The sequence below is a fragment of the Ictalurus furcatus genome, chromosome 2 (assembly GCF_023375685.1).
Source record: "Ictalurus furcatus strain D&B chromosome 2, Billie_1.0, whole genome shotgun sequence".
Taxonomy (NCBI): domain Eukaryota; kingdom Metazoa; phylum Chordata; class Actinopteri; order Siluriformes; family Ictaluridae; genus Ictalurus; species Ictalurus furcatus.
The window spans coordinates 16,973,208-16,998,511 of NC_071256.1; the positions used below are offsets into that span (position 1 = coordinate 16,973,208).

Below are 25,304 nucleotides of genomic sequence, written 5' to 3' on the forward strand. Positions count from 1 at the left end.
CCACTATAGGCTAAAAAAACAGCTTAGACCAGCTGCTTTACACAGATTAGCATGTTACTGATGGCAGATTAATTAAACCTTATTTGTCAATCCAGTTACGCTTGTCTAAGCTGCTTTTTCCCCCAGAAGCGTTGCCACACAGCGCACTAGGCAGCGAGCACGGTGGGCGTTTACCTGGACAGGTGGACGTGCAGGCACTCGTCTGGACGCTCTGGCCCTCGCAAGCGGAGCCTCCGTTCAGGGGGGTGGGGTTAGTGCAGCTCCGACTCCTCTTCTGCCAGCCGCGGCCGCACACGGCGCTGCACGCCGACCACGTGGCCCACGTGGACCACCCGCCATTCACTGCTCGAACAGAGCAAGTCAGGGTTACCCGACGAGCAACACCTTTCACCCTCCCTTACACCACCTTATGCGAAAACGAACCTCGGGTCTTATTAAATTTTCTTCGTGTGCGCATGTGAGACTTCCGTTAGCGCTAACTAGAGGCTTAGAATTCGGGTTGTCGTAATGAAATTCCATTATTAATTCAAGATAATTCATACATAGTTATTATCCATTGATGGTTACTTTGAATGTTATCCAACGTCTGCGACACAAATAGATTCTCGTCATCGCTTCCATTATAGCAGCTGTAAAGAGAAATTTTGCCATGGAGGAAAAACACCGACACTGGAGATTCCAAAAATCGTAAATAAACTTCCCCTTAGAGAAAACGTCACAACATCAACGATTACACAAATCTGTGTGAATGAGCTATTCCTAAAGAAACGAAAACGTGTTAGAGCGAGAATCTGAATTTCAGCCAGATTGTTCTAGAAAATTCAATACCTTCTGATCAAACACAATCAAGAATTCACTGGTATAAGGCGTATTAATGCTGACGTTATTGATATTGTAATCCCATCAATGCGTTACATCATTGCCGAGATATCTCCCATTTTGTACATTATACATGACAGAACGAACTTTTTCTATACATTATAGAGTTTGCGTCTTGGCTTGTCCTCGTTAAAAAAACTTTTCCAGTACAGTGTGTGTGTGTGTGTGTGTGTGTGTGTGTGTGCTCCCGCAATACTCTCATAGTGACTTATTCTACGGCTTAGTGAAAGAACATACAGTATTATAATAAGATGAAAATATTGTTGGTTCGACTTCTTTTAGTCGAACTCGCTCTCAAATTTCCTCGTTCTGCTTTGAGCTAGTCTGCTCAGGGCCAATACGGCTGCTTTGGGAAATAATTTCATTATTCCGAAATGAATGGAGGATTTGCTTGCAGCTGCTTATAATGCCTAACATCTGCTGAAAATGAAGGATAAGATGGAGTATTATTTGGTGGATCTCGTGTCGGCTGTGATATTACGCTCCGAGAAGGTGAACAGTTCATGTGTCACCGACTGTAAGAAACACCGCAACGCGGCGATAAATGTGGCGTTATTTAACAAAGGAAAAAAAACATCGTGACGTTTTCTTTAAGGAGATTTAGGGAAGTTGGAACATGACAAGCTGCAGTTAAAAAAAAGCGTATTAACTTCAAGAGAGGGCAAAAAAAAAGAGAGGCTGATGAAGGAACAGTTGTTTACAGCTGCTATAACATAAACAATAACATGAACTAGCTTGAGCTAGCTTGTTTCGTTTTGCTGTGGTATAAGAGGAATACAAATGCTTTGCGGTTTCATTTCTTCACACAACCCTGTCGTTGATTATTTTCCTATGACAACATGACCTCAAGGGTTTTATCCGCTATATATTTGATGCCAATACACGGGATTCCACATGGTTAAAGCCAGTGAACGATAACGGCTATATAGGCAAATAAGAAAATAAGGATTGTGTTTTGTCTGAGACAAGATTACTCGATAAATATTTTGTTACACACTAAATGATCGGAAATGATTAAAGGAACGGTTTGTCATTTTTTGAGCCCTCTGCTGCCTGTGAAGTGAACTGCAATTTGGACAAAAAACAGCCTTTATCTTCTTTTAAACAACCTATACTGTGCAATTTATCTTTAAATCAGCTCTGTTCATGCTGTGGGTTCATTTCCAGGCCAGGAACATGCTCAAACCGATCCATTTCTTTGCAAATTTGCGATAATATCATCATTATAAAGTGCTTGTACTTCTGTAGAATTTGCAGTCCATGATTTACAAACATCCAAGTCAATGAGGTTTGAGCTTTAGTCGACCAAAGCTGGGAGCCACAAGCAATACTAATGCTAATGCTAATGCTAGATTGCACGATCCGTGCTTCTAAAGGCAACAAAATGGCTGCTGCACTGTGAGAATTAAAGCACATCCTATCGCTCTGATGCCCTTGTCAAGCTACAACGGCTGCAATCAATCAGCTTCTTTAAAGCTGCGGTCCTCGCTGAACCACACACACTGATTACTCAAATCAAAATGCCTGTTTTAACACCGGTTTCATTTCCACAAGCTCGCGCAGTGTGCGCGATCGTGCCGGCCCTCGTGTAGTCCAAGACACCAATACATTACTTTGCGAACGGTATATGCCTGGAGGATTGCGCGATGATCCCGAGTCCAAAGTTCACAGTGTGTTTTTAATCAAGCCTCGACGTCTCCTTTCTGCTTCTCACTCAAAGGAAATCTGATTTCTTCTGTTCGGGGACTGATTTGTTGTCAGGGAGCCTTGATCACCAGTCAGGCCGCTGAGGGCTCCTAATTCACAGGCTGAATCACTTCCGGAGCCTCTCTAGCGCCAGTGATTGCCCACCGCCGAGAGGGAAATTGCACGGCGGCGGCTGGCGTGAGGGCCCTGATTACCTCTTCGCACACAGTCGAGCCACGTCAAAGCCGGCTTCGTTAAAATGCATCCCTACCCTTCCTTTATTTCACGGCTCTAATAACAGCCCTTACCCCACAGCCAATGAGAGCTCTGGCGAAGCTTCACATGAGTAAACTGACATTTTAATGCGAGGCCATAGCGGAAGAATTTTTTTTTTTTTACCAGGATCAGGTCTAATAGTTCCTTTTGATGGAAAGCTATTCAAAAGATTTTTTTTGCTGTAATTAATTTTTCACAATGGAGGCAAATTGGGCATCATGTTGGCGCAAATTGTACGAGGTGGACCTACCATTCACTCGCTGTTGTTCTGACTCTGATTAATGATACAAAAAAAACAAAAAAAATTAGCCCTTCCCTTTCCTTCTGCTTATGAACATCCAATCCTTTTTTTTTTTGTTTCGTGTAAGTCACTTCGCCGTCCTGCATCCTGTCCTCTTCATTATGACTCATAGTTGATAAGTGGCAGTTAAATATAAAAAAAAGATAAAGGCTAAACTCTTTCCCATGTCCCCTTCTGGGAGACTGGAACTCTTGATTTCTGCCTCATGCGACTGACTGACTGATGGTGCCCTGATTAGCCAAGCCCATTATGTGCCTTAATGTATGCTAGCTTTACTCCGAGGAGTCCTGGGACCTCCGTCTGCAATAAGGAATGGGCTAAGTCTGCGCATAATAATAAAGGTCAGCTAGCTTATCAAGGCAATCCGTTATCTAATTTCAGTACCAGCGTACAGAGAGAAGACACATGGCTGTGGAAGAGCTAGCAGCATCGGGATTTATCGAGCTAGTCATGTATGCTTTGCTAATATCAGAGGCTGTTGGTAATATTTTGCAGCTGAATTGAAACCTAATGTATAGATTTTTACAGGCTTGGTTACCGAAGTGTCTCTCTTATTCATGACCATTAACATTTTGTTCAAATATTTAAATGACTCGGTGTAGCACTCACACATAGCATGTAACACACACCTAGCTGAACAACGAATCAATACCTCAATAATTGAATGAATGACAGCTTTAGTCTAGCATATACAGTTTGGTGGTTTCTGCTCTAGTAACGCTGAAATCCAAACCCATTTATAACGTTAGCATGCAGTTATTAGCGCTGACCTGCTTGCTAGCTTTAAAGTCAATTTTTTTTTTTATCTCCTGCGCTTCAGACCAAGCTGTCTATCAACCTGGCTTCAACTGATTCACTCTCTCCTCGAGGTCAAACCCCATCTCCGAGTTTTGTGTATCTATCAGATAGGTGAAAGCCGTGGAGTGTGTGAAAAGGGACGAGGAGCTGAAGGAGAGACGCACCGTAGACAATCACAGCGGCTGAGGAGCTTTTGCGTCGCGCCACAATGTTCTTGGCCACGCAGGTGTAGTTGCCGGTGTCGGCCAACCGGGCTTGTTTGATGATGAGATTATGGTCCACTGTGATGAAGAAATTGGGGTCAGCCTTGGGGTCGATCAACTCGTCGTTCCTCTGCCATTCCACCTGGAGAATCAAACACACACACACACACATACACACACACACACACAAGGAGGAACAATAAAAAGCCATTTTCACGGTCTCCGCTTGGTGTCTCTTTGACATCTGCTCAAGACGTGGATTTAATTTTGTCATTGCGGAGCAGGACAGCAGATTATCTTCAATCTTTTCGATTGGTGTCACAAGAAAAAGTACTGAATTGAAATACTGAGTATTCAGTCAGTTTGGGACACGTTGGCAGGCAGAACCGAGGCAGCTTGGAGCTGAATATTTCATGCGGCAAACGTCTGCGGGAGCTGCTGTTGTTATTAGGCCGCTCTGTCGAGCAGCGTGAGCGGAAGCAGCTGGACGCAGTCTGGTCCAGTCCTGTGCCCTCCGCAAAACTGCCTACATTATTAATGGAGCTAATGGATGTGCCAAAACGCGGGAGCTAAACCTCTCGTGTGGCAAAACATTGGCTGATACAGACACGAGGCTAAATCAAACGAGCGGCATAATTAGCAGATGGCTTCATCAATAAACAAGTTGCTCTCACCTCAGCAGTGGGGACGCCCTCTGGAGGATGGCAGTGGAGAAGCACTTCCTGGTTGAGAGCCACTTCTTTACCCAATGGCTCCTCCTCAAAATTTTTCCTCAGATCTGTCGAGTAAGAACATGAATCTTTGTGTAGTTAAACAACTACCACGACTGAGTAGTGACAACATTCATCCGTTCATCCATTTTCTATACCGCTTATCCTACACATTGTCATGGGGAGCCTGGAGCCTATCCCAGGGGACTCGGGGCACAAGGCAGGGAACACTCTGGACAGGGTGCCAACCCATCGCAGAGAACAATCACACACACACACACACTCACACACACCCAATCATGTCCTACCGAAAATTTAGCGAAGCCAGTCAGCCTACAATGCATGTGTTTGGACTGGGGGAGGAAACCGGGCTACCTGGAGGAAACCCCCGAAGCATGGTGAGAACATTCAAACTCTAAGCACACAGGGCAGAGACAGGAATCAAACCCCAAACCCTGGAGGTGCGATGCAAACGTGCAGTTTTGAACTTGAAGCAGAGAATAAACACACGTGTCATCACTAATCCAATCAGAAAGGAGTCGATCTGATCAAACGCTTTGCTGGGAACACATCCGGACAGCGACAACTACGGCTAAACAACGTCTTTAAACTTTTTACATTTGAAGATATCCTTGAAAATGTCCTCTAAAAGTAACCCAAAGCCATGCTGCACAACTCATACAGCAAGTGTAGTTATGACAGGAAGGCGACGGTTTCTCCAGAACTTGGCGTAGGCGTCAGCAGTCTTGTCTACAGCCGTTGTATGCTTGCATGTTTGTTTGTTTAGGAGCTCGTGATGATCCACCTGTGTGAGATGGAACCATAGCACAGGCCCTAGAGCTTATTTAGAGCTGCTTGGATGCGATTGAGGATGGCTGTAGCCCCTGGGCCAAGCATCAACCGAGAGCAATTGCATTATCCCTCCCTAGCCCTTTCACTCACATACACACACACACACACACACACCCACACAACACAGACAGTGCACATTTTCTACACTGAGAGATCCACACATACACACACCATAGCATGCGTCCTATACCCACAGGCTACTGACACAAGTGTTGATGGGATTCGGATTGAATTTGGTGCTCCAAATCGGGTTATAACCAATATACAGAGTTCGAGTCATAGAAAAAAAGTTTTCAAAAGAATTCTTGCATAAATGTTCATCAGAGAGGTGCCCATGGAGATGGCTGGCCTTGTGGAATATTAGAATTTCAGCAAAGTGAGGTTCGTGTGTGAAGACATCACTGCCAGTCATTTTGCACGCCTGTCCAGAACAATCATGGCATCGCTGATGAGAGCCCCACCTCATTCTTTTTTAATTAAACTGGATTTAACGGTTCGGGGCGACGTGGTGGACAGCGTGGAAACATTTTTGCCCTGATCTGACAGGCAGAGCTTCAGCGAGGTCGAAGTGAAAACATCCGTCTCTTTCCCCACTTCCTGCTTTAAACGCTACATGTTTATGACGAGATTAATAGGGCTATAAAAATCCCGAGCAACTTAACGGCGTCTCGACTTCGCATCTGACACCAAAGACGAGAGCGAAGCCCTCTTTGTTCTCATGGCAGATTCTGAAATAGCACACTGAAATGTGTGACAAATCCGGTTTGATGGCGAGGAGCTCTCAGCGAACAAACGTAGCCCGGGATTGGCAACGGCTGCATTGTCTGAGACATTAGCGGCAAAATGAAGCGTCCCCTCTTCCTGTGTGAGGCCACATGATAACTAGCCCACATGTGATTCTTCTGGAGCCTAATCGCATTATCACAGTGACAGATATGGAAACCGTGCGGCCTCTCGAGGCAATTACCGAGCGCGCCGTCGCAGATTAGTGGATTACCACGCCGCAGGCTTATTCCGATCAAACTTCCCAATCAAACATTAAATAAGTCGTACAAACCCATCTGAATCAATCAGCCTCGGGGAACACACGGCTCAAGTGGTTAGACTGATTGGCCAAATGCAATTCTGAAACAATTTTTTATTACAGAGTGTCAGTAACAGCAAATTCCACAAGAGCAAGAGACTCATTAAAGGAAAATGGTTTGGTGTGGGGAAAAAAAAGACATTTGCACAAATGTTCCACTTCTGATATAAAATGGCACCCCATCCAGAGTGTAGTCACACCTGATGCCTGGCATTCATGGGATTCACTCTAGGGAAAGGCCAGTCCCAGTGACCAGATCTGTTCATGGATGTCCATAACTAAGCCAGTCACTGTCAGTGGTCTACTTGTGCTCAATCCTTGTCTGCTCAGATTTGCCCACTGAGACATGGTTGTGATATTGAACACATATCTCACCCAACATTTTTTGCGTGCCATTATAATCTTGCAAATCTTTTCTAAACTTGCTTGAAATTACACCATAAATCTGTTTAATCTCATTTTTTAACCTCATAATTTCCAATACCCACCCACTAGCTCACCCCCCACATAAAAAAAAAAACCCTCTCACATTTTAAGTTTTTATTTAGGTTCAGATCTCTCCCCTGTTTTTACATTGTCTGACTATCCTAATGTGTTCACGTATTCCGTGTCTCACCTTGGTTAGTTTGTTTTTTTCTGCCCTGATATTTCTGTTCCTCCTTGCGAAGTCTTATCATGATTTCTTAAGTCCAAGCCTTAGTTTCCCATGAGCCCTGTTATTTTTTTCTTTTGGTACCTCCTGGTTTGGCCTTCACTGGTTTATTTTTGTTTTTTAAATTATGGATTATCCTTGGGGGCACACGGTGGCTTAGTGGTTAGCACGTTCGCCTCACACCTCCAGGGTCCGGGGTTCAATTCCTGCCAGGGCCATGTGTGTGCGGAGTTTGCATGTTCTCCCCGTGCTGCGGAGAGAACCCCGCAGTACCCTGCCTTGTGCCCGATGCTCCCTGGGATTGTCTCCAGGTTTCCCCGTGACCCTGAAGAAGGAGTAAGCGGTAGAAGATGGATGGATGGAATATCCTTGTGTTATACTATCTTCCTGTGTTCTCACCCCAGCTTTGATTGACAATGGTTCTTGGATTATACTTAATAAAACCCACTAGTTTATGCGTCCTGTCTCCCATTTTCACATTACACTAGCTAGTTCTTCCCTACCAACCAGCTTAGCTTCCTATGCAGCATTTAAAGTCAGACACCGCATCTTTTCAAAATGAAAGAATCAGTGTTGGACTCCAAACACTATTGCGTCCTATAATCCTATAATTGATGGACTACGTATGAAGTAAGTGGAACCATTTCATTAAAGCAAGTCTTTTTTGAATCTTGTTGACTTATTAACCTTTATCCATGGACATTAAGCCCTGGATCTAGAGACTTGGTTCTGGTTTAGATGTTTTGCGTAACTCACAGGCGAGGCGCACATAAGCCTTTTGGCTCTTCTGGGTTCCTGTAGTGCTCCAGGCCACACACTGGCACCAGTAAGTCTCCAGCCCGAAGATCTTCTCCACCTGCTGGCGTGAGATGTCAATCTTCACCTGCATCACTGGGAAACCTGATGAAGACAAACATCATGTATTTAAAAAAAAAAAAAAAAAGGAAAAAAAAACAGAATTGTCACTGAATTTGAGGATCTAGATTCTGGAAAAAAAAAGATACATTCAGGGATCTTTGGATGATTGATGGTTTTAGTATCTGTTTCAACCTGTAACTTCAGAATACATTAAAATAAAAAGAGAAACCTGAGGGGACAAACATATGTTCTGTTTGTTTTAATGAATTTTTTATTAAAAAGTATGTATGTATATATATATATATATATATATATATATATATATATATATATATATATATATATATATAATAGCCTAGTTTTTCACTGGATTTGAGGATCTAGACTCCAAGGAAACCCTCTGTTGTATGGTTTTATATAGAAGCTTTAAACCGAAGAACCCTTTAAACAGATTGTATGAGCTCTCTGTGGACTTTCAGAAGGACATGGATTATGTTCCTCGCTTGGTCGTTCTCTGTGCTTTTTTCACATGAACAAGCTGATGAGAATAAAAACCCTTTAAAACCCTAAATGGATTCTAAAAGGGAAAAAAAAATCATTAGATATTGTGACAATTTGTCAGCCGCCTCGGCTCAATGAGTACTGCCTACACCAGTGGAGTGAAGTCTTCCCACAAAATAATTCAATTCTGAGCTGACAGTTATGAATGAACGCCATCAGAGTTAACCATCAAGCAAAAGACTGTAGCGCATTATACATTCGTGGTTTGTAGGGAGGAAGTGTGTGTGCACATGTCCGTGTGTGCATGTGTGTGTAAGGGAAGATTAGGCTGAGATAATTTTTCTTTGCATTATCTCAGCGGCTCTGTGATATCTCCCCTCTGGCTATCGCTCATCTCTTAATACAAAAGCACGACCTTGAGGATGTCCATGTCTCCCGCTTTATCTAGTCCCCTCACACTCACGTTCTCGTTCTCTCGCTTAAAATGCTTGCCATGTTTTCACCAAGATCTTCACTGTCCTCTGGGCAGACACGACTAAAAAAACGAGGACTAAGTGCAATTTATGTATACAACGTATGTAAATGTCAAGCAGGACATTTGTTTTTCTGACAATACAATGCTAAAGTAGCTAGCAAGTAACAGACATCAATCTCACACTTTAAAATTTTTTTAAATATCTGCCTCAAATCATATCCGGTGCAGTTTGGGACACTGTGTGACTTATGATCATTTATAAATATGAACAAATCTTCGTATTGTGGTGGAACACTGTGTAGTTACAGGGCGGCCATCTTGGACAACCTTGAATCTTTTTTGTCTCAGCGCTCACTAGGCTCACTCCTGAAGCTGATTATTTTCTAAAATAAGACCACATCCTGAAATGTTTTATTTCACTTATAACGCAGCAATTTGTTCGTTTTGTTCGTTTACAGTTATGTGTGTTATGTTGTGGAACATCCACGTTCACTTTCACTTTCACGGCTTTTCGTCTGGAAAACTTTCTTGTGTCTGAAAACTTACAGCTTTACCTCTGATACGGCTTTACCTCTGTTATGGCTTTACCTCTGATATGGCTTTACCTCTGATACGGCTTTACCTCTGTTATGGCTTTACCTCTGATACGGCTTTACCTCTGTTATGGCTTTACCTCTGTTATGGCTTTACCTCTGATACGGCTTTACCTCTGTTATGGCTTTACCTCTGATACGGCTTTACCTCTGATACGGCTTTACCTCTGTTATGGCTTTACCTCTGATACGGCTTTACCTCTGTTAAGACTTTACCTCTGATACGGCTTTACCTCTGATATGGCTTTACTTCTGATATGGCTTAAACTCTGTTACATGTTTACCTGTGATATGGCTTTACCTCTGTTACGGCTTTACCTCTGACACGGCTTTACCTCAGTTACAGCTTTACCTCTGATACAGCTTTACCTCTGATATGGCTTTACCTCTGTTACGGCTTCACCTCAGTTACAGCTTTACCTTCTATACAGCTTTACCTCTGTTACGGCTTTACCTCTGTTACATGTTTACCTCTAATACGGATTTACCTCTGACACAAAGTGCTGACACTGGAGACTCCTTCTTTGTGTAAATGTTACATAAACATCACCTTATAGAAAACCCTAAGCATGTACCATACAGAGGCTTCACGGTGGCTGAGTGGAACCCCCAGGGTTGGGGGTTCCATTTCCGCCACGGCACCGTGTGTGAGGAGCTTGCATGTTCTCCCCCTGCTTCGGGGGTTTCCTCCGGGTACTCTGGTTTCCTCCCCCAGTCCAAAGACTGCATGGTAGGCTGAATTGGCATGTCCAAAAAGCATATATGAATGGGTGTGTGAATGTGTGTGTGATTGTGCCCTGCAATGGATTGGCAGCCCGTCCAGGGGATGAACTCTGGCATAGGCTCCAAGTTCCCTGTGACCCAGTAAGGATAAGCAGTACAGAAAATGGATGGATGGATGTATCATGCATAGAGAAATGATGACATATTCGAAACAAACGTATTATTATTCTGACCAATCAGAATCAAGAATTCAACACTCAGGTTTATAAATACTATAGCAGCTGATGCATTTCATTTCTTGTTTATATATATATATATATATATATATATATATATATATATATATATATATATATATAGTGTACTGTGCAATAGTTTTAGGAAACCTATTTTTTTATTATAAACTTTGTCATAGATTTTTTTATTTTATGACTTCTACATTCTACATGACTTCTAAGTGGTAAGAGCTTTTCAGCACTTTTCAGACAAAAAACACAATGAAGGCTACTTGGTTTTGCTGCAAAAATAATAAGCGAGTGCGACAGTCAAAGTCTCCAGAAGAACCATGGCTGGTTCTGCAAGATGCTCAATAAAACTTACAGCTCATTTCCTTGCACAAAAAACTGCACAAATTTTACCTGAGACTACTATTTAATTTTTTTTTTTGTCACACCATATATTGACTGTTTCATTTACTACTGTTTACTGCTCTTTGCAGTATTTAATTGAATTATTTTTAAGGCATCTTTGCTCTACAGAATTTCTTTGCATGTGCCTAAAAAGTTCTGTCTGTGTGTGTGTGTGTGTGTGTGTATGCATATATATATATATATATATATATATATATATATATATATATATACACACACATACATATATACATATATATTATTGACTATAATATCTTATAATATACTATAAAATCTTCTGATGAACAAAAGTACACGATTCAGTGTTATTACATATAAACCTGCTTCTCTGAACGAGCTCATGAGCCTCTGTATTTGCTTTGAGAGAACACAGCAGGACTAAAATCCATCACGGCTCCTGAGAGAATATATATGCAAAGCGCATCATGGGTAAATGTGATGGTTTTTGGCCGCATTAATTATTGTTTGTGTTAAAAAGTGAAACGCAATTATTTGAAGGGCCTGGCTCTTTGAGGGAAAGCCAATTCCAGCCCAGATTGCTTTCCTAATTGCGTTGCGTTTGTTCGCGCCATTCTTTTTTCCGTAATTGCCTATATTCTTCTCCGCCGAGCGGCCTTTATTTCATAAACACGACTCTGCCGCTGTGTTCGGCTGGTCATGCATTACAGTGCGGCCTTGTAGCGTGACACGCTGTGCTGCATGAGTATGCACGGTATACAGTCTGGTGAAACTTTATAATGAACGATTAGCCGAGGAAGCGAGTCTCGCGATGGGGAAAGCTGTTATAATTTTCACGCAAGAGCCACAGGCAGTGGAAGCATAATTGAAGTCTGAACTCTTGCTGTCGCTCACACAGGGGAGGCGTCAACCTAATTACGCCCGGGAAGACAAAAAAAGACAGGCAGAAGTCACTCCAATTAAACGGCTTGAGATATCCTTTAATAATCCTGATAGGGAAATTGTTAAGTGGCTCTCGTGCCTGTCGTGGGACTTGAACTCGCAAGCTTCCTCTATAATCAGCAGTGGTAGTGTACAGAGGCTAGATGACAAAAGTTGTGTCACTGTCCAAATACTTATGCACTGTATACGTGCCATTGTTCGGTTTGATTATAAAATCAAACAGAATTCCAACCATAATAAACATTTTGAGACATTCCTCTGTAATATCCCTTTAATGAGCGATAGGAATGGGCATAAATGTAAATTTCATGCATTAATAAACAAACAAACAAACAAATAAAGCTTTTTAGGGATATATGACATGTTGTGACCGTGAAGTGGGTGCAGCTTAAGCTTTCAGATAATTCAGTGGTCATAAGTGGAGAAAAAAACAGTTAAATATATTTTTTTCAAATATTTTTATTACTATAGACAGCTGCAGTTCATCCGAAAATGATTGACCTGATGAAAATTGCTGTAAGTTTATGGTTAGTAAGCAAAGATTTTTGTACTTCCTTTTTTCTGTTCCAGCTGTCCTAATTGAGTGTCACGTTGCTCACCAAAAAATAGAAGGCTCATTAGCATATTAGACCACGCCCACTCCGCACTATTTGGACTGGTTTGCTCAGCTTGGTTTGTAAACTGTATTTCATCGCAGTTCAATCTTGTGTTTAATAGAAGAATACTTCATAACATTCCCGAGGTTCTTCGCTGGTTGTAACGAGACAGAACGATCGGCTGAGGTAAAAAGCACGACGCCTCCTTGATGCCAGTGTTGGTCTTTTTTCTTTTTCCTCTGTCTGATTGTGAACGAAAAAGAACATGCACATGAGAGATAACAGCGCTCCAACTATACGATGCCCAAATATGAGAAAGGAAAATTCAAATGCAAATCTCCATGTCTGTCTCTGTGATGCGGATAAGCTTTTAGATTTCATCCATCAGAAATTAAATCAAAATGATTTCAAATGATGGAAAAAAAAGAAAGAAACATCAAGATTCAAATCCTTGCGCAAGACCCAGTACAGCGCGCTGGTTTAAAAACAGGTGTTCTGGGCACGGACCCAACAGCATCTGCATATCTGGAAAAAGAAAATGTAATGAACGCTTCATTGTATCAGCCAAATATCATATCAGACCAGATCTTAATGTCTGACTGATAGCAAATAAATTTGATATGAGGATCACAAAAAGCCTGGCAGCTGAGCTCTCGATCATTTATACACAAAGAGGCGAAGCTCGTTCCTGACTAATCCCGACTGATCTGATCAAAGCCCGACTGTCACGATTCAATGCTTTGATAATATGTGATTGAATCTTATGTGGTATTAATGAACTGAAAAAAAAAAACCCATAGGGAATGTAATGTAGAGACTGCTGTTCCAGTGCTTAACATTTATACATAATAAATAAATACAATATTTAAACAAAATTTTGTAAACAAATAAAACTATTCAGGGAAGTACGACATGATGTACTTGCAAAATAGGCGGAGCTTAAAAGCCTTCAGATAATGCAGTGGACCTGAGTGGACTAAAAATAAGGAAGTGAACATTTTTGATATTTTTATTTCTACAGACTGATGATATAAAAATGGATGTAAACGTCTGTCACAATTTAAAAAAGAAATCAAACTGTTCTGCTCGAGTGACAACACACAGAGTTCAAATGTGCTCATTAGCATATTAGGTCACACCCGCCGACACTATTTCGGAAAAAAATGTTTCAAACATTTTAATCTTTTAAAAAAAGATTATTTGAAATAGTATGCTTAGTACACTCAATCTCTATAAGTTATGTGTTATTATTCTACAGTGCTGTTGGATTCTCAATTCTGATTGGTTCTGGCTGTACAGGTTAATATCAATGTGCTGGTTCTAATATGTTAATGTTGCAATAGTAGCAACATACACACGGACTTGTATAACATATAAACAGATGGGAAAAAAGCTTATATGGCGAAGTTTTCTGTAAGGAGACATTTGTATGACGTTTATGGAGGGAGTCTCCAGAGTCAGTGTGGCAAGATGTCACACTTTGTGGTTTGCTAAGGAAACAGCTTTAGAGTCTACATCTTACTATATACAGACTAAAAGCAGTCTGGACAGGATTTCGTGTATTTTTTTTTAGTGATTGTTGTGGCCCAAAATGCTTCATTTTGCTGTCTTTTATTCAAATTTCGCGATGCAACTTTTTTTGTGCTTTTTTTTTGCGGAAAACTGCTTGAATTGACAAAATTGCAATTGCACGAAAAGCCTTTCGCAGTGATTTTTGTTGGTAAATGAGACCATTAAGCTGTTCTCATGTTCGATACTTGTGAATCGAAGAGGGCTTTGGCTGAATGCGTGTCGTGACGATGTCCCGTGACACGTCTTGAGCCAAAATCTGCGGTAATCTTTTTTTTGCAAAAAATTTTGCAAAAGCTTCTCAGAATATTGCAGAGTTTGCTTGATTTCATGTTCATTTCTGTGCTTGCAAAAATCGTGAAATCCTGGAGGGACTGTAAAACCTATGACATGTCGTTTAGTCATAAATGACAAATTGTAATGGTTGTGTAAATAAACAGGAGAATAAGAGGAATAACTTCATGCTAGACGTGCTGTTATTGGGAAAGAATCAACTTGGGCGTGGGATCAGTAACTCTGCTTCGTCATGCCAGTCCTTACATAACATTCAAGCAAGCTGAATGAAAGAAATCTGTTTCCTTTTTTCAAACCTGATTTTGATTTTAAACAAATTAAGTAAATAAACTAGTACTAAATAGAGCCCACTGGGGGGTAAAATGTGCAGCAGCGTGTCCATGATACACCCAGAGGCTCATGCTTCATCAGAATGTTGTAGCTGTCCTGAATCAGACCCATCATGGCTTCAGATCTCCTCAGTGACTGCGCTGTTTTATGGACATGGTGCTCCATGTTACATCAGGAACCGAACTGAACATCTTGTAAGAGTGGATTGCTGTCAGTCCCTGAGCGAGTGCGTTCTCCGTGACTAGGTGACAACACCATGCATTATTCACAACCCAAATCCATTCAGTGTGACTTGCTTTTTTCCCCTGAGCTCCTCAGAGTGCCAAGAGGTGGCTGGAGGACTGTCTGCCTGTCTCTGTGTGTGTGTGTGTGTGTGTGTGTGTGTGTGTGTGTGTGTGTGTGTTTGTGCAAAAACATGCGGAGCTGGGACGAACGTCATAGAGCCCACTTTTTTTTTCTTTTCATTTTTCTCGCTCTTGTTTTTCTCAGGCGCTGACCTCAATTCCGTGGGGGTCGTTTGCTTATCAAGGGCGGACTCGAAACTCGGCAGGTTAGAGTGTGTTTTCATTGTGAGCGAGGAAATTCAATTAGGGCCCCAAACAGACGACGGACATCCCGGTGACGGGGTGGGGGGGTGGGGGGAGGAGTGTGGGCTCGGTGCCGAGATTCATCAGGATTAGAGGTGAGCGACTGAGCGACTTACAACAGACACTCCTCTGCCAATGGGGTCGGGGTGAGGGGGAGGGGATTACTCCTCAAAATTGCACAAATAGAAAAGCTTATTTTGGAAATAATTTTGATCATTTTCTCCCCGTCGATGTAACGAAGTGCTGCACTCCAGTACACTTGACCTTATCCATAATGAGCGCGATCACCTGCATTATCATCCCAAAGGTGGTAATGATGTTTATCATTAGCACACCGATTTCCACGCGTAAACACAACAGATCCATTTAAAACGCATTAACGGGCTGAATAACGTCGCCCCGAATGGACGTCAAATATATTCACCAAACAGCAATTGCACACTTTGATTACATTACTGTCTTTCAACCTGGTCGCGTTCATATCGATTACACAATCCTGAAATGTCACGTCGCAGAGCAGCTAATAACATCGTTAAACTTGGCCTTGGCCTAGAAACAGAACCAGAAAAGCTAAAGCTGTGATGAAAAACTTATGGCTTAGCCTTTATGTTGGTTAGCCATGCATGTTAGCAAAGGGTGCGCTAATTTCTTCACCTAGAACCCAGTTTTAGGTTGAAGCCTTTGAGAAGCTTCATCGCACACCACAACAGCTTTGATTTAGCCGCCCACGAGCCCACTATCCAAGGCTTTGTGATGGATTATTCAAGGTTGGAGACTGGTTCAGAGTAACGCTCCTGAAAGGATGATGTACAGGTACAGTGCATTCATAAAATACTGCACATACTGTATGCTGGTCTAGTGCTGTAAAGAGCCCTAAAAAACAACCTGATTTAATAATTAGCATGTTAACCCTGTACTGCATGAATTATTACATTTACATAAAGAATTATGGATCTTTATTACTTGAATTAGTTCAAGTAATAAAAAAGATTTTAAAATGTATAAAACAAAGTGTGTGTGTGTGTGTGGGGGGGGGGGGGGGGGGGGGGGGGGTTAGTTAGTAGATTCTTGCAATTGTTGCAACTAAGTGCAATGGTGGAAAGTATCATCTATTAAAAAATAGCACAAAATTTATGATTACAATTCCAATTACTGCATTTTCCAGACTATAAGTTCCAGAGTTTTTTTTTTTTGCCACCTAGTAAACATGTAAACATTATAACATCTAGAAAGGAATTACAGTTGTAAAAGCTCACTCAAAATACATACACAAATTAGATCCAAACATGTTTTGGACGAAGTATGTTTTTAATTCTTTCTCTTGAAACATAAGATTTAGAAAATAAGGTGCAATCGAAAAATGTCCAAAATTACAACTTTGAATGTAAAAAAAATTAAATATACTATTAGACAAGCCTGATGTATTTTTTGCTATGTAGGCCTGTTTCAATTCACAAACGCACGTACCACAGTTCCATTAATGTGTGTTGTTGCCATATGGCAACATATGGAAAATTACATATTACCATTTAACAGATTACTCAACATATATAAACTTTTTTAAATTACAAAACAAATAATGTTAACTTATATCAGAGTGTTTAAATTTTTTCCTTTAAGTAGTTTTGCCTAAATATTGAAAAATTAATAAAAATTTTCAGGATAACTTTCACCATTCCATGTGATTGCAGAAAACTAGTTATGTGACAAATTTTATATTAAAAACTACATTATATAATTCCATATATATATATATATATTTATATATATATATATATATATATATATATTTATATATATGGAATTATATAATGTAGTTTTTAATATACAATAAAAAATAAGGCAGATTAAATAAAAAAAACCACAGAAATCATGAAACAGAGCTTGCAGAAATTATATAAAATTTAAAATTTAATGAAAAACCAAAAATAAAATAATGAAATAAAATAGAAATATAAGACATTATATAAAATAGAATTGGTTAAGAAACACAGGAATGAAATAAATACAAACAGAAGAGATAAAAACAGAGCCTGTAAAAGAAAATCAGGAATTTAAAAATAATTTAATAAATAAATAAAAACAGAAAAAAAAATACAAATAGAATCTGGAAAATAAAAGCAAGAATGAGAGTGAATAAAAACAGAAGCAATAAACACAGAGTCTGTCAAATAAAACAAGAATCAAGTACAGTAAACAAACTCAGAATAAATGAAAATAAAAATAGAATCTGAAAAATAATAAAATAAACAAATAAATGCAAAATAAAAAGTCTGGAAAATAGGAGCAAGAATGAGAGTAAATGAGAGAGATTTCTAATCTCAGTGAGTCTTTTTCCTGGTTAAATAAAGGTAAATAAATAAATAACAACAGAAGAAATAAAAATAAAAATAGAGTCTGGAAAAATTAAATAAATAAATAAATAAAGGGTGGAAAATAAAATCAAGAATGAGAGTAAATCAAAACAAACAAACAAACAAACAAAAAAAACCCAATTAAAAGGTTTCTGAATTTTGGACCTAAACTGTACACAAAATAATGTTATAACAAAAATGCTATAAGTGACTCAGGCACAAAAATTCTGATTTGTACATAGGATTTCCTTATGTCACTTTCTTCCACCATAGCCCCGCCCACTTCAAGCCAGCCAGAAATAAAGTGATCATCATGTTTTAATCACAGACACTACAGTCATGTGGATGTATCTTTAGAAGCCAAGTCCAGAAATTTATTGTTCACAACACTACTTACGAACTGTGTAAGATTTCAGTGTGTGATGTGAGTCATTTGACTAAAAGAAATGTGGAGGTGGTGGGAGCATGGCACTTGCAGCTATAGCAGCTGTAAAGACTCGGCACCGCCGGCAGACAGGAACGCAGCCGCAGCTCAGTGCGAGTGTTAACAAGCTGCGATCGAGTTGTCACACACCTTCTACCTCCAGGTCTCGAACCTGTGAGCAAAACACACATGAACCCTGCTCCAGAGAGTGTCTCGAACTCAGTGCCGAGCCTCGACTTGGATTCTCGATCAGACAGGCATGGATGTGCAGAGAGTAAATGAATCAGACTCGCGCTGTGCTTGTGTGCCAAACAAAATGTATTATTATTATTATTATTATTATTATTATTATTATTGTAGTTGTTATGATTTAAACCTTGATAATTAAACTTCCATCTTGAAAAGAACGTTTGCAATTTCCAGTGGCCAAAGTGTGATGGTATTAATGAACAACTTGGCAAATTGTCAGATTTATTATTATTTAAGTGCAATTTCTTTTCTGTTCATATAATTCTGCAATATGAACATTTATTCATTTATTACTATTTGTTGCTCACCCTCTATTGTTAACTGTACAATATTCCATTTATCACTTTTCTGTATATAAACGAGGTGTTACTCATCTGTATTTATTCATATTCTTATTCATCTGTACATACATTGAGGTGTTCATAGTGTACATATTACCATTACTATTATTTTGTTTCTACTATTATTCTTATTTTTCTATTACAATTATATATATATATATATATAAATTTTTTTTTACATTTTTTTATTAAATTAAATGGCACATTTTTTTCAGTTCCATTCCTATTTAATGTGTATTCTTTCCTGTCAGTTTTTTGTGTAATTGAGCTACTGTATCGAGGGAATTTCCCCAGTGTGGGATCAATGAAGTTTATCTTATCTTATCTTAAAGATATTTATGATTTTGCAGGTCAGTGTTTATTTTTTCTTTTCTTTAGAATTTTGGATAAATTGCATCAATAGCATGTCCTCTCGTAAAGTGTAGCAAAAACAATATCATCACTCAGCAGCTAAATGTTTCTCACTGTTTTCGACTGAGATGGCTGAAGCTCCACCCACTGAGCTCGATCATGTCATGTCATACATCCTGGAAAAGCTTGTGTCCTGATATACATGTCAATTTTAGTGTCATTAGGATATACATGGCATTTTTAAACCCCCCCCCCCAAACATAGAAAACATAAAGTAAAAATATAAATAAATAAACAAACAAACAAACAAACAAATAAATAAACAACTAATAAATAAATGTACATAATTTTTTTTAAACATAAAGAACGAGTAAGCGTACCATCAGCAACCTAGTGTCACAGATTGACAATGATACTTAAAAAAAAATAAATAAATAAAATTCACCTGTAGTGTTTTGTTTTAAAAAGAATCAGAGGTATACGTAAACATTTTTTTATATAGGAGCAAATTCAAACCTCTTAACCTTCGGGTAACAATAAATATTCATTTGATGCATGACTTGAGAGAAATCTATAGGCTAATCAGCTAAAGGCAAGGTTTAAATGTGTAAATGTGCAATTCCATTTGCACGAAGCTGAGAAAATCCTTTTCCAGCCATTTTTCCCCTTCAATTAAAAACACACAGATTGAGTGTTAACACACTCAGATTTACTAAAATAAGCAGCGAGCCAAGGTTAGTGCAAGATCAATTTGACACCAGCCTGCTGATTGATTTTTTTTTGTTTTGTTTATTTTTTTTGGTTTACATCTAAAAACCATCAACGCCTCGATATGCAAGCAGCGTGGATTGGTATTGGATTTCTTATGTCAACTGTATTTATCCATTTACACTTTTCATGTTAAATTACCCCTCAGGGATGGTGCGGTTCAGATTGTTATGATATAAGATCGCTGTGTGTCCGTGTGTGCGTGTGTGTATGTGTCGTGACACTGTGACAGAAACTCTTAGACACACAGGTGTTTGCAGCTTTCTGGGCTGCCAAGGCGCTAATTTGCTCAAATGTTATAAATGAAAAAATATATTACTTTTTTTTTTTGCCAAAAAAAAAAAAAAAACGCCAAATCTTGTGCTCTGTCTTCCTAGGCAACAAAACCTCTCCCTCCTTCCACCCCCCCCCCCCCCACCAACCCACCTCTGTTTAACCTCAAAAGTGAAGCGCCAATTATCAAATATGCTAATTGAACAACGCTAGCTACGGATGGCTGAGTTTCTCTCCATCTAATAGGTGAGATGATTTCAGCGCTATGATACCTTTGGGAGAACTGGACAAGGCAAATTAAATCGTGCTAATTAATCCCACGCACCTCAGCTTGGAACCACTGCTAGTCATGTTAGCATTCTGTGTATGTGCGTTTCATATATTATGTTTTTTCCGGACGCATCTGTAACATTTGCAAGTTAAATTCTATTGAGACTCATGCTAGGAGCGAGCTCGTTGCTAACACGTCCTTTTTAAAAATGCACCTCAGGTAATAAATTAGCAATGCTACGGGTACGTGTGAAAGGTGTCCATCTGCTAGCAGATAGTAATGAAGCATTCGGGAATGTAATCAGAGCTGCTCTTTTGCTCGACACCTTCATCTCGGTGGGCCGTTTAAGCAGGTCGGCAGGAAACGCTGAAGGTAACCCAATTAGCGTATATTTGGAACTAAAACGCGTGAGGATGTGCTGTTATAAGAAAAGAATCAACGACAGGATGGTGGGATGAAGAGCTGGTTACTGTTACCAGTGTTACTGAAGTCGATTATTTATCTTGGGGATTATTATTATTGTGGGTGCCTGTGGTTCAGGTGGTAGAGCGGGTTGTCCACTAATCGTAGGGTTGGCGGTTCGATTCCCGGCCCACGTGACTCCACATGCCGAAGTGTCCTTGGGTAAGACACTGAACCCCAAGTTGCTCCTGATGGCAAGCTAGCGCCTTGCATGGCAGCTCTGCTACCATTGGTGTGTGTGTGAGTGTGTGTGTGAATGGGTGAATGAGACAACAGTCAGTATGTTTACATGGACAACAATAATCCGATATTAACGCTAATAAGACAAACAGCGATTATTGATTACTTTAACCCTGCTAAAGTCATACTCGAAGTAAACACAAATGGGATTAAGACATTACTATTAAGTATTCCTATTTTAGTCGCATTATTGAAGTGCATTATAGACATGTACACACCTTAATCACACTATTAACGTTGTGTGAGAGTTTTCACCGCATTTTGCAATAGGACACGTACACACACGGCAGTGCTCAACCGTTTGATGGCAAACAAGAGAGCACGGCTGCGTCCGAAACTGCATACTTACCTGCTATATAGTATAGTATACACGTATTTCTGCTACTATAAAGTAGGTAAGTATACGGTTTGGGACGCAGCCCACGTCTTCAAGCAGTCGTCTATTTGCACGTACAGCATGACAAATAATTAACTGCACTTGAACCTTTCGTAAAATTAAAAATGAAACACCCAGAACTGTATACGGTACCATAACGAAGACCTACTGTATGTTAATACGTGAGATTCTGGAGGGACGTCGGACGGCGTGACGTAGGGATGTAATGACGTGCCGTTAATCGATCTATGTTCTAAAACATGTAAAACAGGAACATCAAAGAAGTATTCTAAAAGCAACTCATGTAAACACCTTAATCACAATACTGTCTTATTCAGAATAAGGTCAATAATTAGATTACTGCTGTCCATGTAAACGTAGTCAGCGTAAAGCTCTTTGTGAGCCGCTATGGTTAAAAAAGCGATATATAAGTGCAGACCATTTACCATCTTCCAATAACAACACGCCTGGAAGTGTTTTATTCCTCTTATTCTACCAAAATCCAAGATGGACGTCAGGAAGTACACTTGAATTTCAGATGTTGGTGTGCATTCACGTCAGCATAGTCCGGGGAATTATAGGAAAAAAGAACTGTGAATTTAGCAAAAATTCTCCAAATGATAGAAGGAAAAAAATACATTTGTTACAGTTCTTGACTACAAGCTGGCACGGTCACGAAACGTCATGGTCCTGAAAATACTTAGCAAGTTTCGTGATGATACGCAGATGCGTTGCTGAGATACACCCTCACGTCCTGTTTTTTTTCTCTTTTTTTCTTGCATTTGCAATCAAAACTGAGCTTTTAGTTCAAACAGGTCTCAAGATGATCCAAATGTAGTGAAGATTGAAGAAAATTTGGAGGAGGAGTAGCAAAAATGGCAGTTGAATGTAAACATTTTTAGCATGGTATTGTAACTTTTGAACAGTAGGTAGCACTGGCACGAAAGTTGTCATGGTCCTGAGGAAGCCTACCAAGTGCTTGGCCCCCTAATAATAATAATAAACCTGTGATTTTAATCAACAATTTCTGAGTACTCAGATTTGTGAGTTCAACAGCACTGTAATAGTATAAAGGAAATTACACCATGTTTGCAGTCAAAGTGTAGAAGAACATAATATAAGCAAAAAGTTACGCAATAACGATGACACGTCAAGTTTTTGCTGTCAAAACAGCGTTCCTGTCCAAACCTGTCACCACCTAGAGTGCACGAGCGCTTGCGGTGTGACAGCGAGGACTCACGCGCCTTCATATCACGCCCCAACACTATGCAAGTAGGCTCAACCCGTTAGCTTCTTCTGTCAATCGAAACTCTCTGCGGACTATTAAGCCGTCACGTCCCCGTCGCTGCAAAGCTCGTTTATTTATAACCCAAGGTGCTGATGAGGAGGCCCTGCGAAAAACAGCTCACCTGGTAAGTGATAAATACCCAAGCCACCTGGTAAAGACCTGCACGCTAATTAAAGAGCTAAGAAAAGAAAAAAAAAACAACACGCTCGGAGGTTAAAGGAATCAAAACATGGCGTTTAAAAGCTTCTCCTGCAGAGCGAGAACGAGACCGAGAAAGTCGAATGATAACAGCAGACAATTTATCTGAGGTTCAAACCGTCCAGAACAAATTCAAGTCTGGATGCATCCTGACGTTTTTGCTATATCCCCATCGCAGCAATTCATAATACTTACATCACTTCCAGATAATAATAAACATCAACATTACAACCTACAACCTACGTTTCGTGCAGTAGGAGTGACAGCCCAGCGGTCCTCTTGAGCAAATTTGCTCCGAATGAAAAAATAAATGCTCGGGAATCTCTATCATGCTCCTGCTGTTGGTCCAGATTGCGTTCCGCACAACAACAAGGACGCCACACTCGGCCAGAAGTAATTACTTCCTGGCTGTAAGCTGTGGTTCGGAATTGAAATGGATTTTGCGTGGGATGTGGACGCTATGCTGAGAGAAACGAGAGAGAGGCCGCCGTTGTTGTTAAGGAAAAGGGGGGAAAAAAAGAAAAACAGAAATGACTACACTAATAGCAGATGGCTTGACATCTATCAGGTTGTGAATCATCACAGCTCGAGGCTGACCGGTTTTTTTTTTTGTCTTGAGAAATGATACAGAACAGCTATTCTGATTGCTTGAGCGAATCTGGGAGTCAAATGGAAATTGACCGGTGAGCCTTGATGTGTCAGCAGTGTTAGAACTGGAGTTCGAAATCAAAAGCAGTGCAGAGAATAGATTCATAAGAATTACAATCTCGCTGGCATGAGCATGACCATTACAGTAAATATGTGGCGGCTGGGAAAACCCTTCATCTGGTGACATTTAACCATGTTAGCGGTGTAACATAAGAACCATGACCAGAGAAACTGATGAGCTTTACTACTTCTTTCCAAGCTTTATTTTTCTTCGTAATGTCTCTCATAAGAAGTCTTTCGTATATCAAACAGTATATTTGTCGGTTTAACATACACTATTTAGCCAAACGTTTGTTGACACCTGACCATCACAGTCATATGTGGTTCTTTCCCCCAAAATAATTTGGAAGGACACAATTGTATAGAATGTCTTTGTATGCTGTAGCGTTACAATTTCCCTTCACTGGAACTAAGAGGCCCAAACTTGTTCCAGCATGACAACGCCCCTGTGGATAAAGCGAGCTCCATGAAGACAGAGTGTGCCAAGGTTGGAATGGAAACATTCAAGTGTCCTGCACAGACCCCTGACCTCAACCCCACTGAGACTTGGGTCTCCTCACCCAAGATCACGCTCCAAAATCTAGTGGAAAACCTTCCCAGAAGAGTGGAGGTTATTAGAACAGCAAACAGGGACTAAATCTGGAATGGGATGTTCAACAAGCACATATAGGTGCGACAGTCAGGTGTCTGCAAACTTGCAGTCATATAGTGTACTGTATTTTCTAGATGGAAAAAGCTGCAAAAAGTGTTGGCAGAAAACTTGATTGATTCAAAGAATTCAGCCGCAGCAACGTCTGATGGGTGTTCTCAAACCGCCACACGCATACCATCCATTATAACTCCAACATGCTTTGTTATTCTATAGCTATTGATAGAGCCTTTTTGAGTTGATGTAATAAGCACTGTTTATTTATTCAGGGCTTTTTTTTTCAGTGCATCAGATCTCTCCCTTGCGAGGGAGATGGCGAGCCGCCCAGTTTATGTCAGGGCATCTTCGAAAAGCAGTTCTCCTCCTCGCATACACACTTACCTCGTCCTCGACACAGTGTGTTTGGAACATGCGTGGACACACACACACACACACACACACACACACACACACACAAAAAACATGTATAATTGGGGGTTTTTTTTGTTCTTTTTTTGTACCCATTTTGATCAGAGCAAACTCTCTTCCTGAATTGAAGCAAGCTTGTTTACCACCAATGAAAAAGCTTTAGGTCAAATTTCAAAAAGGTCAGAAGTTACTGCTGTTTAAGTTCCACAATGAAGATCTTGCTGAATTCTTCATTCTGATTGATCAGCGGGTGTTGATTACATTCTTACAATAGTTACAGCCGTGAGGAAAATCACAGGTTTATATCAATGTGTTTGTTCTTATACATTATTGCTTCTATATATATATATATTTTTCTTTTTTAGCATTTACAGTAAAGAAGGAGTCACCAGTGTCAGTGCTTGGTAACCGTCAAAAGGTAAAGTTG

The 25,304-nt window shown here is 40.1% G+C and overlaps 1 protein-coding gene across 4 annotated transcripts in view; it reads right to left on the reverse strand.

Moving 5' to 3' along the window:
- unc5a (unc-5 netrin receptor A) overlaps positions 1-25,304 on the reverse strand; it is a 225,751-nt gene that overhangs the window by 67,762 nt on the left and 132,685 nt on the right. For 2 of the 4 annotated variants that reach the window (XM_053651198.1, XM_053651189.1), the window contains exons 3-6: positions 8,198-8,341; positions 4,818-4,921; positions 4,105-4,285; positions 175-342 (exon numbers count right to left, since the gene is read on the reverse strand). In XM_053651198.1, coding sequence (XP_053507173.1) covers positions 175-342; positions 4,105-4,285; positions 4,818-4,921; positions 8,198-8,341 — 597 coding nt within the window. The remainder of the gene's footprint in view (positions 1-174; positions 343-4,104; positions 4,286-4,817; positions 4,922-8,197; positions 8,342-25,304) is intronic. The other 2 variants (XM_053651214.1, XM_053651207.1) reach the window with 1 other exon arrangement.